Source organism: Hemitrygon akajei, chromosome 20 (genome assembly GCF_048418815.1).
Source record: "Hemitrygon akajei chromosome 20, sHemAka1.3, whole genome shotgun sequence".
Classification (NCBI taxonomy): Eukaryota; Metazoa; Chordata; class Chondrichthyes; order Myliobatiformes; family Dasyatidae; genus Hemitrygon; species Hemitrygon akajei.
In genome coordinates this window covers 27124414-27138896 of record NC_133143.1, presented here as the reverse complement: position 1 = coordinate 27138896, position 14483 = coordinate 27124414, and the positions used below count along the sequence as shown (strand labels likewise).

Below are 14483 nucleotides of genomic sequence, written 5' to 3'. Positions count from 1 at the left end.
TAGGGAGCACTTGCATGGAATTCTGGATAGGTTTGTCCCATTGAACTAGGGGACATAGCCTCAAGATTTGGGGAAGTAGATTTGGGATGGAGATGAGGAGGAACTGCTTTTCCCAGAGGGTGGTGAATCTGTAGAATTCTCTGCCCAATGAAGCAGTGGAGGCTACCTCAGTAAATATAATTAAGACAAGGCTAGATAGATTTTTGCATAGTAGGGGAATTAAGGGTTATGGGGAAAAGGCAGGTAGGTGAAGATGAGTCCATGACCAGATCAACCGTGATCTTATTGAATGGTGGAGCAGGCTCGATGGGCCAGATGGCCAACTCCTGCTCCTATTTCTTATGCTTGAAAGGATTGCAAGGTGAATAGAACCATGGTTGACAAGAGATATAGAACTTCCGGTCAAGAGGAAGAAGGAAGCATACCTAAGGTTTAGGAAGCAAAGATCAGATGGGGCTCTTGAGTTGGATGGTAGCTAGGAAAGAGCTTAAGAAATGACTTAAAAGGAGCTGGTAGATGACAGGCAAAGCCCTTGACCACTAGGATTAAGAACAATTGCAAAGAGTTCTACACATACATGAAGAACAGGAGGATGATTAGACTGAGGGTAGCACTAATCAGGGATGAAAGAGGAAACATGTCTTGAGTCAGAGGAGATGGGGAGGTCCTAAATGAATAAATTGCTTCAGTATTTACCAGTGAGAGGGACCTTGCCAAATGTGAGGTCACTGTAGAACAGGCTAATATGCCGGAGCATGTCAAGGTTATGCAAGAGGATGTGCTGGAACTTTAGAAGAATAGTAGAATAGATCAGTCCCAGATGGGCTATACTCTGCTTACTATAGGAAATATGGGAAGAGATTGCTACAGCTTTGGTGATGATCTATGTAACCTCACTGGCAACAGGAGTAGTACCAGAAAGCTAGAGACAAATATTATTCCTTTGTTTAAGAAAGGAAATGGATATAATCCTGGGAATTAAAGACCAGTAAATCTTATTAGTGGTAGACAAGCTACTGGAGAGCGTGCTTAGAGACATAATTTGCAAATATTTGGAGAAGCATAGTCTGATTAGAGATAATCAGCATGGCTTTTCAAGGCTGATTGACTTCTTCAAGGAAGTGACAAAATAAATTGATGAAGGTAGAGTGGTGGATGTGGTATATATAAATTTTAATTCCCCATGATAGGCTCTTTCTGAAAGTCAGGAGGCATTGAGATTCAGGGAAAGTTGACTATGTGGATAGAAGATTGGCTTGCATATAGAAAGCAGAAAGTGATAGTAGATGAAGTGTATTCTGCCTGGACATCTGTAACTAGTTGTATATTGCAGGGATCTGTTATGGGACCCTTACTGTTTGTGATTTTTTAAAATATAAATGGCTTAGATGAAGAAGTGGGTGGGTTAGTAAATTTGCTGATGACACCGACATTGACTGTGTTGCAGATAGTGTAAAAGGCTGTTATATATCACAACAGAACATTGATGGCATGCAGAGCTGGGCTGAGAAGAGGCAGATGGAGCTCAATTCAGAGAAGTGTGAAGTGATACATTTTGGGAGATGTAATTCAAACGCAGAGTACAAGGTAAATTGCAGTATTCTTAACAGTGTGGACAGGACAGGGGGATTCTTGGGGTCCATGTTCATAGATCCCTCAAAGTTACCATACAAATTGATAGGGTTGCTAAGAAGGCATATGGTGTGTGTCTTCATTAGTTGGGCAATTGAATTCAAGAGCTGTGAGCTAATATTATAAAACTCTGGTTAGGCCACACTTGGAGTATTGTGTTCAGATCTGGTTGCCTCATTAGGGTGGATGTGAAAGCTTTAGAGAGGATGCAGAGGAGTTTTACCAGTATGCTGCCTGGTTAGAGATTATATCTTATGAGGAATGATTGAGTAATCTAGGAGTGAAAGAGGATGAAAAGAAGCTTGATAGAGGTGTTTAACATGATAAGAGGCATACATAGAGGAGAGAGCCAGCAACATTCCCCCCCACCCAGATGACAATGGCTAATATAAGCGGGCATAATTTTAAGGTGAAAATTATAGTGTATATAATTACACTATAGTGGAAAGTATAGTGTATAGATAGGTAAGGTAGGCAAGTGCATGGAACTCACTGCCAGGTTTGGTACATTAGGGAGATGGAAGAAACTCTTAAATAGCCACATAGATGAAAGAAAAGTGGAGGCTATATGGGAGGCTATACTGACTTTGGAGTATGTTAAAAGGTCAGCAGAGCACCATGGGTTAAAGGGCCTATTCTTTGTTATTTTATGTTCACCTGTTGTATGTTGTACCAAAGAGTGAAATTCAAAGTTTTATTCTACCAGGTTGGAGAACAAATTATTTAGTTTCTTACTCTGCCACCCGTGTATTTCCAAAACCCTCAATATTTTTAAATGGTGGGCTTTTTTATTTTGATAATATTGCAATTTTTTCACTTCATCCAGATTATGGCAAAACAAGAAACAAATGATTAATAAAAAATAAACTAAATCATAGTTTGGAAGACAGAACCCAATTACTATAAATGGGCTGGGTTGATCAGAACAGTCCAGGAGTTATACTAATAAGCAACAAAATAACTTAAGCTTAATTTATTATCATAAATAGAAAGCACAGTAAACCACACAAAACACTACGCAGCAAGTCACAAATATTTCAGGGCTCATGATTCTTAGTCACCACTTGCTTGTTGCTGTTGTTGGAGGGTCGCTGAATTCCAACTCCCTAGTGGAACTACCCTTGGGTCCTAGGCACTGATCACAATCACTGGTCTTCCATTGAAATTCGAGAAAAACCTAAGAAAGGTACCCCAATAAATATGAGTTACGCAAGCACAGAGAGAGGCACAGAGACAAACTCTCTGATATCCTATCTCAATACAACCTGTCTTTTTTCAAACACATCCTGCAAGTACTAACACAGTGTTTAGCATATCCTCATAACTCAACTAGAGACTTTAGTGGTCACTCCTGATCCATTAGTCCACCAATGTTTTGGACACAACATTCCTCGGACTTACAAAAGAACATTAATATCACATATAAGTGATAAGCCAGAATCCATTAAGTCAATTTGACAGACGTTCACATTTTAATGGTGCCTGAAATTAAAAGAATCAAAGTTCAAAATAAATTTATTTTCGTAGTACATACATGTCACCATATACTACCCTGAGATTCATTTTCTTCAGGGCATACTCAATAAATCTATAATAGAATAACAATCATAATAGTGAAAGACTGCACCAACTTGGGCAATCAATCAATTTGCAAAAGGCAACAAACTGCAAGTACATAAAGAAATAAATAATAATAAAAAAAATATATATGAGCAATAAATATTGAGAAAATGAAAGAAGTAGCCTTGAAAGTGAGTCCACAGGTTGTGGGAACATTTCAATGATGAGGCAAGTGAAGTTGAATAAAGTTATCCCCTTTTAGTTCAAGAACTTGATGGTTGAGGGGTAATAACTGTTCCTGAACCTGGTGGTGTGAGTCCTGTCGCTCCTGTACATTCTTCCTAATGGCGGCAGTGAGAACAGAGCATGTCCTGCTGATGGATGCTGCTTTCCTGGAACAATACTTCGTGTAGATGTGCTCAGTGGTGGGGTGGGCATTACCTGTGATGGACTGGGCTGTATCCACTTCTTTAGTAGGATCTTCTGTTTAAAGGCGTTGGTGTTTCCACACCAGACTATGATGCAGCCAGTCAATATACTCTCCACTATGCACCTATAGAAGTTTGTCAAAGTTTTAGATGTCCTGCTGAACCTTTGCAAACTCCTAAGAAATTAGAGGTTTGGCTGTGCTTTCTTCATAACTGCAGGTCCTCTGTAATAATAAGAGTGAGGAATTTAAAGTTGCCTTCCCTCTCTACCTCTGAAGCTCTAATGAGAACTGGCTCATGGACTGGTTTCCTCCTCCTGAAGCTAATAATCAGCATCTTGGTCTCGGGACATTGAGTAAGAGGTTGTTGTTATGGCATCACTAGCCAAATTTTCAATCCCCCTCTTATATGCTGATTCAGAACCACCTTTGATTCAGCCTATGACAGAGTTGAAGTGGGTGGCAACCGGGAGATCCATCCGCCACAACAGACAGGTATCCGGTGCTCCCAGTGTGGCCTCCTCTACACCGGTGAGACCCGACGCAGATTGGGGGACCGCTTCATCAAGCACCTCTGCTCTGTCCACCACAACAGACAGGATCTCCCAGTTGCCACCCACTTCAACTCTGCTTCACATTCCCATTCGGATATGTCAGTCCATGGCCTCCTCTACTGCCATGATGAGGTCAAACTCAAGTTGGAGGAGCAACACCTCATATACCGTCTGAGTAGTCTCCAGTCCCTTGGCATGAACATTGAATTCTCCAACTTCCGGTAATTCCCTCCCCCTCCCTCCCCCCAATCCCAGTTTCACTCTGCCTCCTCCTTCAGCTGCCTATCACCCCCCTCATGGTTCTGCCTCCTTCTACTACCCATAGTGCTTTCCCCTTACATTCTTTCTTCATCTTTCTTGCCTATCCCCTCCCTGCTTCCCCTCCCCCACCCCTTGATTTTCCCCTGGCTTTTACTGGTTTTTCACCCGGCACCTACCAGTTTTCTCCCTCCCACCCTCCCCCCACCTTCTTTATAGGGCCCCTGCCCCTCTCTGTTCAGTCCTGACGAAGGGTCTCGGCCTGAAACGTTGACTGTTGTTTTCCACGAATGCTGCCCCACCTAGTCATTGAGGCAGGTTACCTTGTTCTTCTTGGGCACTGGTATAATTGAAGCCTGCTTGAAGCCAAAGCGAGAAGTTAAGGATCTCAGTGAACACTCCAGCCAGTTGATTAACCCAGGTTTTTAGTACAAAGATGAGAAAATCCACCGATGCTGGAAATCCAAGCGACACACACAAGATGTTGGAGGAACTCAGCAGGCCAGGCAGCATCAATGGAAAAGAGTAAGCAATCGACGTTTTGGGCTGAGACCCTTGATCAGGTTTTTAGTATTTGGCTAGGTATTCTGCCCGGGCCATATCCTTTCAGTCCTGATGGCTGCTTGCACATCAGGCTCAGAGATTGAAATCACAGGATCATCAGGCACTGTGAGAGTTCCTGATGGTTCCTCAAAGTGAGCATATAAGACCTTGAGCTCATGTGGAACTGAAGCCCTGTTGTCACCTATGCCACTTGATTTAACTTTAAGAGAGATGTTAGTATTCAAGCCCTGCTATAATTTGAGCATCTTTCATTGATTCATGTCTTGTCCAGAATTCCCACTTCACCTCTGAGATGGCTTTCTGAAGATCGTACCTGGACCTCTTGTAATTTCCTTGGTCATCAGACTTGAACACAACTGATCTGACCCTCAGCATATTATGGATCTCATGGTTCATCCAGGGCTCCTGTTTGGGAAAGACTCTGAATGATTCTCTGAAGACATACTCGTCTAAAACTCTTTTAATAAAATGTGTGACAACCATGATGTATTGATTCAGACCCACAGATGAGTCCTTGAACACGGCCCAATCTACCAACTCAAAGCAATTACATAGCTGCTCCTCTGCCTCCCGTGACCAACTCTTTGTCCTAATCTCTGCAGCTCTGCAAACTGTGCCCGTCTGCAGGTAGGAGAAGGGCAGCCAAATGATCAGATTTACCAAAATGCAGTCTGGGCATTCCTTATCTTAGTATGACAAGAGCCAGTGTGTTGTGTCCTCTGGTGCTACAGGTCATGTGCTAAATCTGCTGCAGACATCGAAAGACCCATAGTGTCTACCCTGCACAGGCTCCATGCAAACATTACTCACTAACAACCAAACCCCACATGCTAAGGTTTCAGAGAGAGTTAAATTGTCATTTTGAACTTTTCAGATATTCATTCAATGCTTTACAAAATATTAACGTCACAGTTACGTGTCTTTAATGTGGTGGTGCTTTGTAAAGTGGTTAAGTAAAACTTAAGACTAGCCCACAAAGTCAGATGCTAAGGTAATTTTCCAACACTTAATGAAGTGAGGTTGAGTTTTGTAAAGCATATAAAAGACAACTGCGGAGAGGATTCGGAAGAGAATCTCAGAACTGAGACAGGGTAGTGGAGTAAAGAAAACTAGAGATGCAAGAATTGAAGGAGCACAGGAAGGTTAGTAGGGCGAGGTGGGAGGAGGTGTGTATTGGTTGGTTGCAGAGATGGTGGCATGAAGGGATTTTAAACAGGCTAAGAATTTTAAAACTGGATCAATTGGACTGAGAGCTGGTGTAGAGGGCTGTACAAGCAAACTGAAGATCACATAGAGAACTTCTAAAGTCCTCGAAACCACTTGGATGTGCTCTTTCTCTCCCAGAGATACAATTAGAATACGATCCACATATTGGAGAATACTGCTGCTGATGTCTGACAAAGGAACAATTATTTTAGCCGTCCATCAATGGAGAATGGCAGGGTTGTTATGGAAGCCCTGAGGCAGCTCTGTCTGAGTATGCTGCTGTCCCTGGATGGTAAAAGCTGACTTATCCAGGAATGTACTGGAATCAACCAAACACCATTCGCAATATCTGAGACAGTAGAAGTTTCCTTAACGGCCTCAGGCCATTCAAAATGATAGACGGGTTTGCCACTACAGGATATCTTGAGTGGCATGCTTGTTCAGAGAGGTATAATCAATGGTTAGTCGGTAGGACCCACCTGACTTGGGTACCGGCCGGATTGGGGATTTCTTATGGGAAATGCTTGGCCTGATCACTCCTTGTTGCTGTAGTTCTGTGACTATCTATACCATTGCAGCCTCTGCTTCAAGTTTAATGGGATACTGTCTATGGGGTGGTGTGATGGACCTTCTATCAAAACAGGTGTCACCTCATCATGGCCACGGTCTTATTTGTGAGTGTCCCATACTCGGGGATATTTTTTCACAATAATACCTCACACTCCTACCACTGCCCATTCGGCCTTTAAGGTCATGACTTGTGATTATATATAAATCATTGCCAAGGGCGAGTCTTCGTTCCCCAAATAATTCCCCTTGTACCTGTCTTGATTACAGCCCCAGGCATTACCAATAGGTCTGTCCCCAAGATGGTGCCTTCATGATTGTCACAAACCCAGTCACATACAGTAACACTCATGTCCTTGATATGTATTGGGATGGATTCACTTAATTGAGTGAGGATGGATCCTCCTTCCACCCTCACTACCATTGTAGCTTTACTTGGCATGGGTAGGTCCAGGTTTATTATCAATATTGAGAGGCCCCAGTGTTTACCAACAGCATAGAGCACTGCTGGCCCCCTGACAATGCAGTGACAGACATTCTGGGGTCTCCACCCTTGTCAACAATGGCTGATACTAGTTGTTTCATCATGAGTCGTTTTAACTCCTCTGTGGAGATCTGGAAAGCAGGTCCCGCTATGCTGCCGCTCAAAGCAAACTGGTGAACATCAACTTGCTGTGTCTGTAGTCCTTCTTCCACATCCCTTCCGCCTTTCAATCAACATTTGTCCTAACTATGACCTGTCTTCGCATAGCAACTGCACTTAACTTGGCCTCCCAAATAGTTATAGGCATCTCCTTAGAGCAAGGAGTTTAGATGGGGTGGAATTTGTTAGGTGTGTTCAGGAAGATTTCTGGACACAATATGTAGATAAGCCTACAAGAGGAGAGGCTGTAGTTGATCTGGTGTTGGGAAATGAACCTGGTCAGGTGTTAGGTGTCTCAGTGGGAGAGCATTTTGGAGATAGTAATCGCAATTCTCCTTTACCATAGCATTGGAGAGGGATAGGAACAGACAAGTTAGGAAAGTCTTTAATTGGAGCAAGGGGAAATATGAAGCTATCAGGCAGGAACTTGGAAGCATAAATTGGGAACAGATGTTCTCAGGGAATGTACAGCAGAAACATTGCAAATGTTAAGGAGATATTTGCGTGGCATTCTGCATAGGTACGTTCCAATGAGACAGGGAAAGGATGGTAGGGTACAGGAACTGTGGTGTACAAAGGCTGTTGTAAATCTAGTCAAGAATAAAAGAAGAGCTTATGAAAGGTTCAAAAAACTAGGTAATGATAGAGATCTAGAAGATTAAAAGGCTAGCAGGAAGGAGTTTAAGAATGAAATTAGGAGTCAGCAGGGGCCATGAAAAGACCTTGGCAAGCAGGATTAAGGAAACCCCCAAGGCATTCTACAAGCAACTGAAGAGCAAGAGGATAAGATGTGAGAGAATAGGATCATACAAGTGTGACAGTGGAAAAGTGTGTATGGAACCGGAAGAGATAGCAGAGGTACTTAATAAATACTTTGCTTCAGTACTCACTACGGAAAACAACCTTGCAGATTGTAGGGATGACTTGCAGCAGATTGAACAGATTGAGCATATAGACATTAAGAAAGTGGATGTGCTGGTGCTTTGGAAGCATCAAGATGGATAAGTCACTGGAACCGGATGAGATATACCCCAGGCTACTGTGGGAGGCGAGGGAGGAGATTGCTGAGCCTCTGGCAATGATTTTTGCATCATCAATGGGGATGGGAGAGGTTCCAGAGGATTGGAGGGTTGCAGATGTTGTTCCCTCATTCAAAAAAGGGAGTAGGGATAGCCCAGGAAATTATAGACCAGAAAGTCTTACTTCAGTGGTTGGTAAGTTGATGGAGAAGATCCTGAGAGGCAGGATTTATGAACATTTGGAGAGGCATGATTAGGAATAGTCAGTATGGCTTTGTCAAAGGCAGCTTGTTCCTTACGAGCCTGATTGAATTTTTTGAGGATGTGACTAAATGCATTGATGAAGGTAGAGCAGTAGATGTAGTGTATATGAATTTCAGCAAGGCATTTGATAAGGTAGCCCATGCAAGACTTACTGAGAAAGTAAGGAGGCATGGGATCCAAGGGGACATTGCCTTGTGGATCCAGAATTGGCTTGCCCACGGAAGGCAAAGAGTGGTTGTAAACAGGTCATATTCTGCATGGAGGGCGGTGACCAGTGATGTGCCTCAGGGATCTGTTCTGGGACCCCCTTCTCTTCATGATTTTTATAAATGACCTGGATAATGAAGTGGAGGGATGGGTTAGTAAATTTGCTGATGACACAATTTGCCTATCACCATAATAGGTCTACAGTGGATGCAATCTCACTGGCTCTCCACTTGGCATTGGATCACCTGGACCTATGTCAGGCATAGCTCAGCTTTCAACACTATCATACCGTCAGTACTAATCAACAAACTCCATAACCTGGGCCTCTGTACCCCCTCCTTGACTTTCTCTTCGGAAGACCACAGTCAGTGCAGATCGGAAATAACGTCTCTTCTTTGCTGATAATCATCATTGGCACACCTCAAGGATGTGTGCTTAGCCCCCTGTTCTGCTCTCTCTACACCAACAACTGTGTGGCTAGGCACAGCTCAAGACCATTGTATAAATTTGCCAATGACACAACTACTGTTGGCAGAATTTTAGATGGTGACATGGAGGTGTACAGGAGTGAAATAGATCAGCTGTTTGAGTGATGTCGCAACAACAACCTTGCACTCAACATCAGTAACACCATGGACTTCAGGAAGGGGCGGTCAATGAACACACACCAGACCTCATTGAGAGACCAGCTGTAGAAAAGTTGAGGAGTTTCAAGTTCCTGGGTGTCAACATCTCTGAGGATCTGTTGTGGACCTAAAATATTAATGCAATTATGAAGAAGGCACAACAGTGGCTATATTTCATTAGGAGCTTGAAGAGACTTAGTATGTCACCAAACGTTCACGCAAATTTTTACAGATGTCCCATGGAGAGCATTCTAACTGGTTGTGTTATTACCTGGTATGCGGGGGGGGGGGGCACTGCACAGGATTGGAGAAAGCTGCAGAAAGCCAGCTCCTTCATGGGCACTATGCATCGAGGACATCTTCAAAGGACATCATTAAGGATCTGCGTCACCCAGAACATACCCTCTTCTCATTGCTACCATCAAGGAGGACGTACTGGAGCCTGAGGACACATACTCAATGTCTTAGGAACAGCTTCTTCCCCACTGCTTTCAGATTTCTGAATGGACAATGAACCCATGTACACTACCTCACTATTTTTTTCCCTCTCTGCACTACTCATTTAATTTAAATTTTATATAGAACTTAATTTATAGTTTTTTTCTTTATGCATTATCAATGTACTGCTGATGCTAAGCAACATATTTCAAGACATATGCCAGTGATATTAAATCTGATTCCAATTCTGACCTGCTGAATTCCTCCAAAGATTTTAGTATGTTGCTCGCAAATAAAGAGCCTCCGATGAGAGTCATCACTCCTTAAATTTCAGTGAGCAATGGTTGAGATTTGGGGTGTAGGGCAGCATTCTTGGGTATGTTAGATGCAAGAGCGGATGGAAAGATAAAATGTTTATCCCACTGAGTTTACTATTTCAACACATGCACTGGTGTGTGGATGTTATAAATGAGCAAGGTCTGCACATTCTGTGATTTGCAACGCCTGAATGCCAGTAGTGCCATGGTTTAAGTTACAGACTCATTCTAACAGCACAAAATCTCTTGGTCAGCTGTATGATGGGAACTGTTTACTTTTTAATAAAACAAGCCAGTTCTGATATCCTTCTGCTGAACAATCAGGTTGATAGGCTGCAAGTAGGAAGTAAATAAAAGTACAAATAAATACATTGGAAAACCATGGTATGTTTCTAGTCATGGACAAGACTAGAACTAGCACTGTGCAGTAGTGCTGACTAACTCTATTTTCGAATTTAAGCTAGTTTTCTTACTCAGCGGGTGGAAGTCATAGATTTGGGATCATAATGATTAGCTGAAGAGAACAGGGAAAGCTAAATAAATACATGAAACTGATTGCTATGTTTAAGAGGAATAGTAAGAGGCAACCATTAAATAGAGATGCACAGAATGCCTACTTCTCTATTGTAAATACGATGTTTTAGTGATCAATGTATAATGGACTTTTATTTATACATCAAATTCCATGACCTTGGGTCATACCACTGGGTTTTATAGCCATGTATCAAAATCAAGTTTAATATCACCGGCATTATGTCTTGAAATTTGTTAACTTTATGGCAGCAGTACAATGAAGTACATGATAAATATAGAGAAAAATTACTGAATTATATATATATATAATATAATTATATATACATTATATAATATATATGTGATTATATATTATATATATATATATAGTTAAGTTTAAAAATAAGCAGTGCAAAAAACAGAAATAAAAGTAGTGAGGGTGTATATTTTGGTTGAGGTACATAAAATTATAGGCTAGGAGACCTGGACAACGCCCCTGCTCACTTTCAAGAAAAAATATGCATTCGGATCCTATACAATGCATAGGGTAGCCTGGCACCTGGTTTAGTGTTATCTGACAGAGGCCATATCTGATAGTCCAGCTGTCAGTACATAGCAAGGTTAGCCTGGATTTAGTGTTCAATGTGTAAACAAGAATATAAATAAGGAGGCTAAGCATTCTGCTCTGATCAGATTTTTACTTCAGCTTAGCATCCATGTCCAACTATAGTAACATCTCACACCCTTGCTTACCAAGTATCTATCTACTCCTGCCTTAAAAATATACCAATTTTGTTTCCACTGCCTTTCACACCATCTGGGAGAAAAAAAATCTAATTTCTCTCTTAAATGGGTGACCCTAAATTTTTAGCTGTGACCCCCGGTTCTAGATGCTTTCACAGGAGGAAACATCCGCTCCTAATTCATCCGGGCAAGACTCCTCAAGATCTTTGTTTCAATCAAGCCATCTCTCACTCTTCAACAATATGACATCCTAACTCAGAGGGTACCTGTTTATGTACAATACTTACTAGATTTGGAAATGGTGTTCACATCTAAATTTGGAGAACAATATTGAAGTTCTAGACTCCATTCGTTTGAGAAATCTGTTATTATAAGTATTCTGCACATCTCTATTACTATTGCATATGTCATCATTCATGTGTATTAGGACTCCAAATTTGGAATTAGGTAGTACTCATTGGCCTAGTAGAGCTCACACATCCATAATCTCAATGGTTCACTTGCTCTATTTTGCAAGGAATGCAACGTTGCTGCTGTTTAAAGTACGATAGGAGAGTCTTCCCAATATTCCTAGTTAAAGCACCTGAAAATAAGCCATCATGTCCTTTATATCATGGCTGTTCTTTAGCCTTTGTTGTGTGCAAATTAGCTCCCTTATTTACCAACATAATGCCTCAAATGTGATTGCTTAACTACTTTTTTCTATATCTTGAGAACATTAATAGTGCTCATCAAATTCAGGTTATTTCCTCTTCAAATCTTAAGTGTTTTCTCTCCAACCATCTTTGTAGCTCTGAATCTATCAATGCAACCTGACAGTTGCTCTCACCACCTCTGCACCCAAACTCTTCCTCCTCCCCTTATCCCCCATTTGTCTGCCCTTCTCCCAGTTTCTGTTCTTGTTTGAATTTCTTTCTCGCACTGCTTTACATTTTTATTGTTGTACTTTGTTTAGTTAAATGTGAAGTACTAGCTTCGAAGTACAGTTATAAATACAGCTAAGCTGTCAACTCTTGCTGACGTGATATTATGAAAACCACAAGGAATTCTGTCTTCCCCATACATGCAGTCAGGTACAAAATAATAGCAGGTTTGTGAGATTGCATACTCTACCATAGAGTGGTCTCTCAGAGTCTTCACAGATGTAATGAAGACCACATTTGTGAAGAGAATTCCATTGCTTGAAATACTTCTCACTATATAAGCTACTGAAAATGTTATGACTGTCACAATGAGATAAAGTCTCAATAACTTAAAAAAGAATCCCTGTACTGAAAGAACTATTATCATATGGGTGAAATTCCAGTCAAAATGACTTTTAGGAAATGTTTTTCATAGTTGTTTGATATTTTAACTAACTTAACTCCCGATTTTTAGTTTCTGTTGTAAGATGATGTTTTTTACATCATGGTTTGCAGTCTGGGAGGATTCTTCAATCTGATGGACATCATTATCAGTAGACCCAACACAGACAGTAGCAAGCTACAGACACCCTGGCATCAGGGACTTTCCATGACACAGATTGCACCAAATCTTTGTGGATAACTTTCTTCAGCAAGTGTCGTCCTTGCACTGCTGACTGAAATTCCAAGGCAACATCTTTCCCTCTTTCTGAATTTCACCTTTATTTTTATGTGCACAAATAGTCTACTATTTATTATAGCATTAAAATCTTATGAAGTCTGCTCATTGTCCACAAAGGCTTTGGGACAATGGTGAAAGAACTCATACATTTATTGTTGAATTTTTTCTTTATGAATCTGCTCCCTGAATCTACTTATTCTTTGTCCTTCTCTTGCCCCCATTAGCCCTCTTGTTTTCCCTCCCCTTTCTCTCTCCTAGTACTATCCAAGCTTATTTCCTTCTTCCTTATTCCTACCTTGATTTGAGAATTTATGATAATTATTCATGGTGATATAAACATAATCTGATTTATCTCATTTAGGGTGTTTTAGCAAAGACCAAGTCTATCTGGACGGCATCCTTAAAATTCTGAGATACAGAGACAGCATTGACTTCCAGCTTTTAACAGCGTTGGGGAAGGTCAGTCAAGTTGACAGTGCAGTTTTCCTACTATGTTGTTCACACAAGTGGTGTTTATACTGTGCAAGTTCTCAGCAGTTACAGATGTAAACCGTCAATGGACTCAACTCTATTGCAAATCTCAAATGCCTCCTGAGCTCTGTCTTGACTCAGACTTTGCAACTGCATTTTCATAAAATATCAAACAAAAGATTAAATTAGGATTGTAAACTTAACAAACTCCAATCCCATCTTTCTTTGATTGGTTTAAGTTGTGCCTGTCATGGTCCGGTCCGTGAAGTCCGCGTTCCGGATCACAGTCCGGTCCATGGACTCCAGACTCTGGGTCTTCCGGCTGTCCATTGTTTCATTTGGGCTTAATAATAGGCACCTGATTCTCGTCTTGAGGCCGGGAATATAAGTGGCCCTGGGTTCGAGTGTTGGGGCTGGTTTGTCTTGTTGGTATCCCGTCCTCGCCTCTGTGGGGTAAGTCAGGCTGTTCTTGCCGTTACCCTACTGTGGGATCTGTCCCTTCCTGTTCTTGCCTCCGTTGGGTAAGTCAGGCCGTCTTTGCCGTTACCCTGAGACTGGACTGTTCCCTTCCTCCCCTCTGAAGCCTGGCCTGAAGCCCTGCCGGCAACCTCGCCTGTATCGCCGTCAAGTTCAGCCACCAGAGTGAGACTCCGCGGAGCCTTGCCATGCCGACAGAAGGAACTGTCTGTCGTTGAGCTTGAAACTGTCTCTTTGTGTCCCTGTGTTTAGACAGACAGACAGACATACTTTATTGATCCCGAGGGAAATTGGGTTTCGTTACAGTCGCACCAACCAAGAATAGTGTAGAAATATAGCAATAAAAACCCATAAATAATTAAATAATAATAAGTAAATTATTCCAAGTGGAAATAAGTCCAGGACCAGCCTA

At 41.7% G+C, this 14483-nt stretch overlaps 1 protein-coding gene across 4 annotated transcripts in view; it reads left to right on the top strand.

Annotated features, from left to right (window-relative positions):
- Window positions 1-14483, top strand: part of matcap2 (microtubule associated tyrosine carboxypeptidase 2) — a 61987-nt gene that overhangs the window by 42547 nt on the left and 4957 nt on the right. For all 4 annotated transcript variants that reach the window (XM_073024047.1, XM_073024045.1, XM_073024046.1 and 1 more), the window contains exon 7: window positions 13485-13582. In XM_073024047.1, the coding sequence (XP_072880148.1) occupies window positions 13485-13582 (98 nt within the window). The remainder of the gene's footprint in view (window positions 1-13484; window positions 13583-14483) is intronic.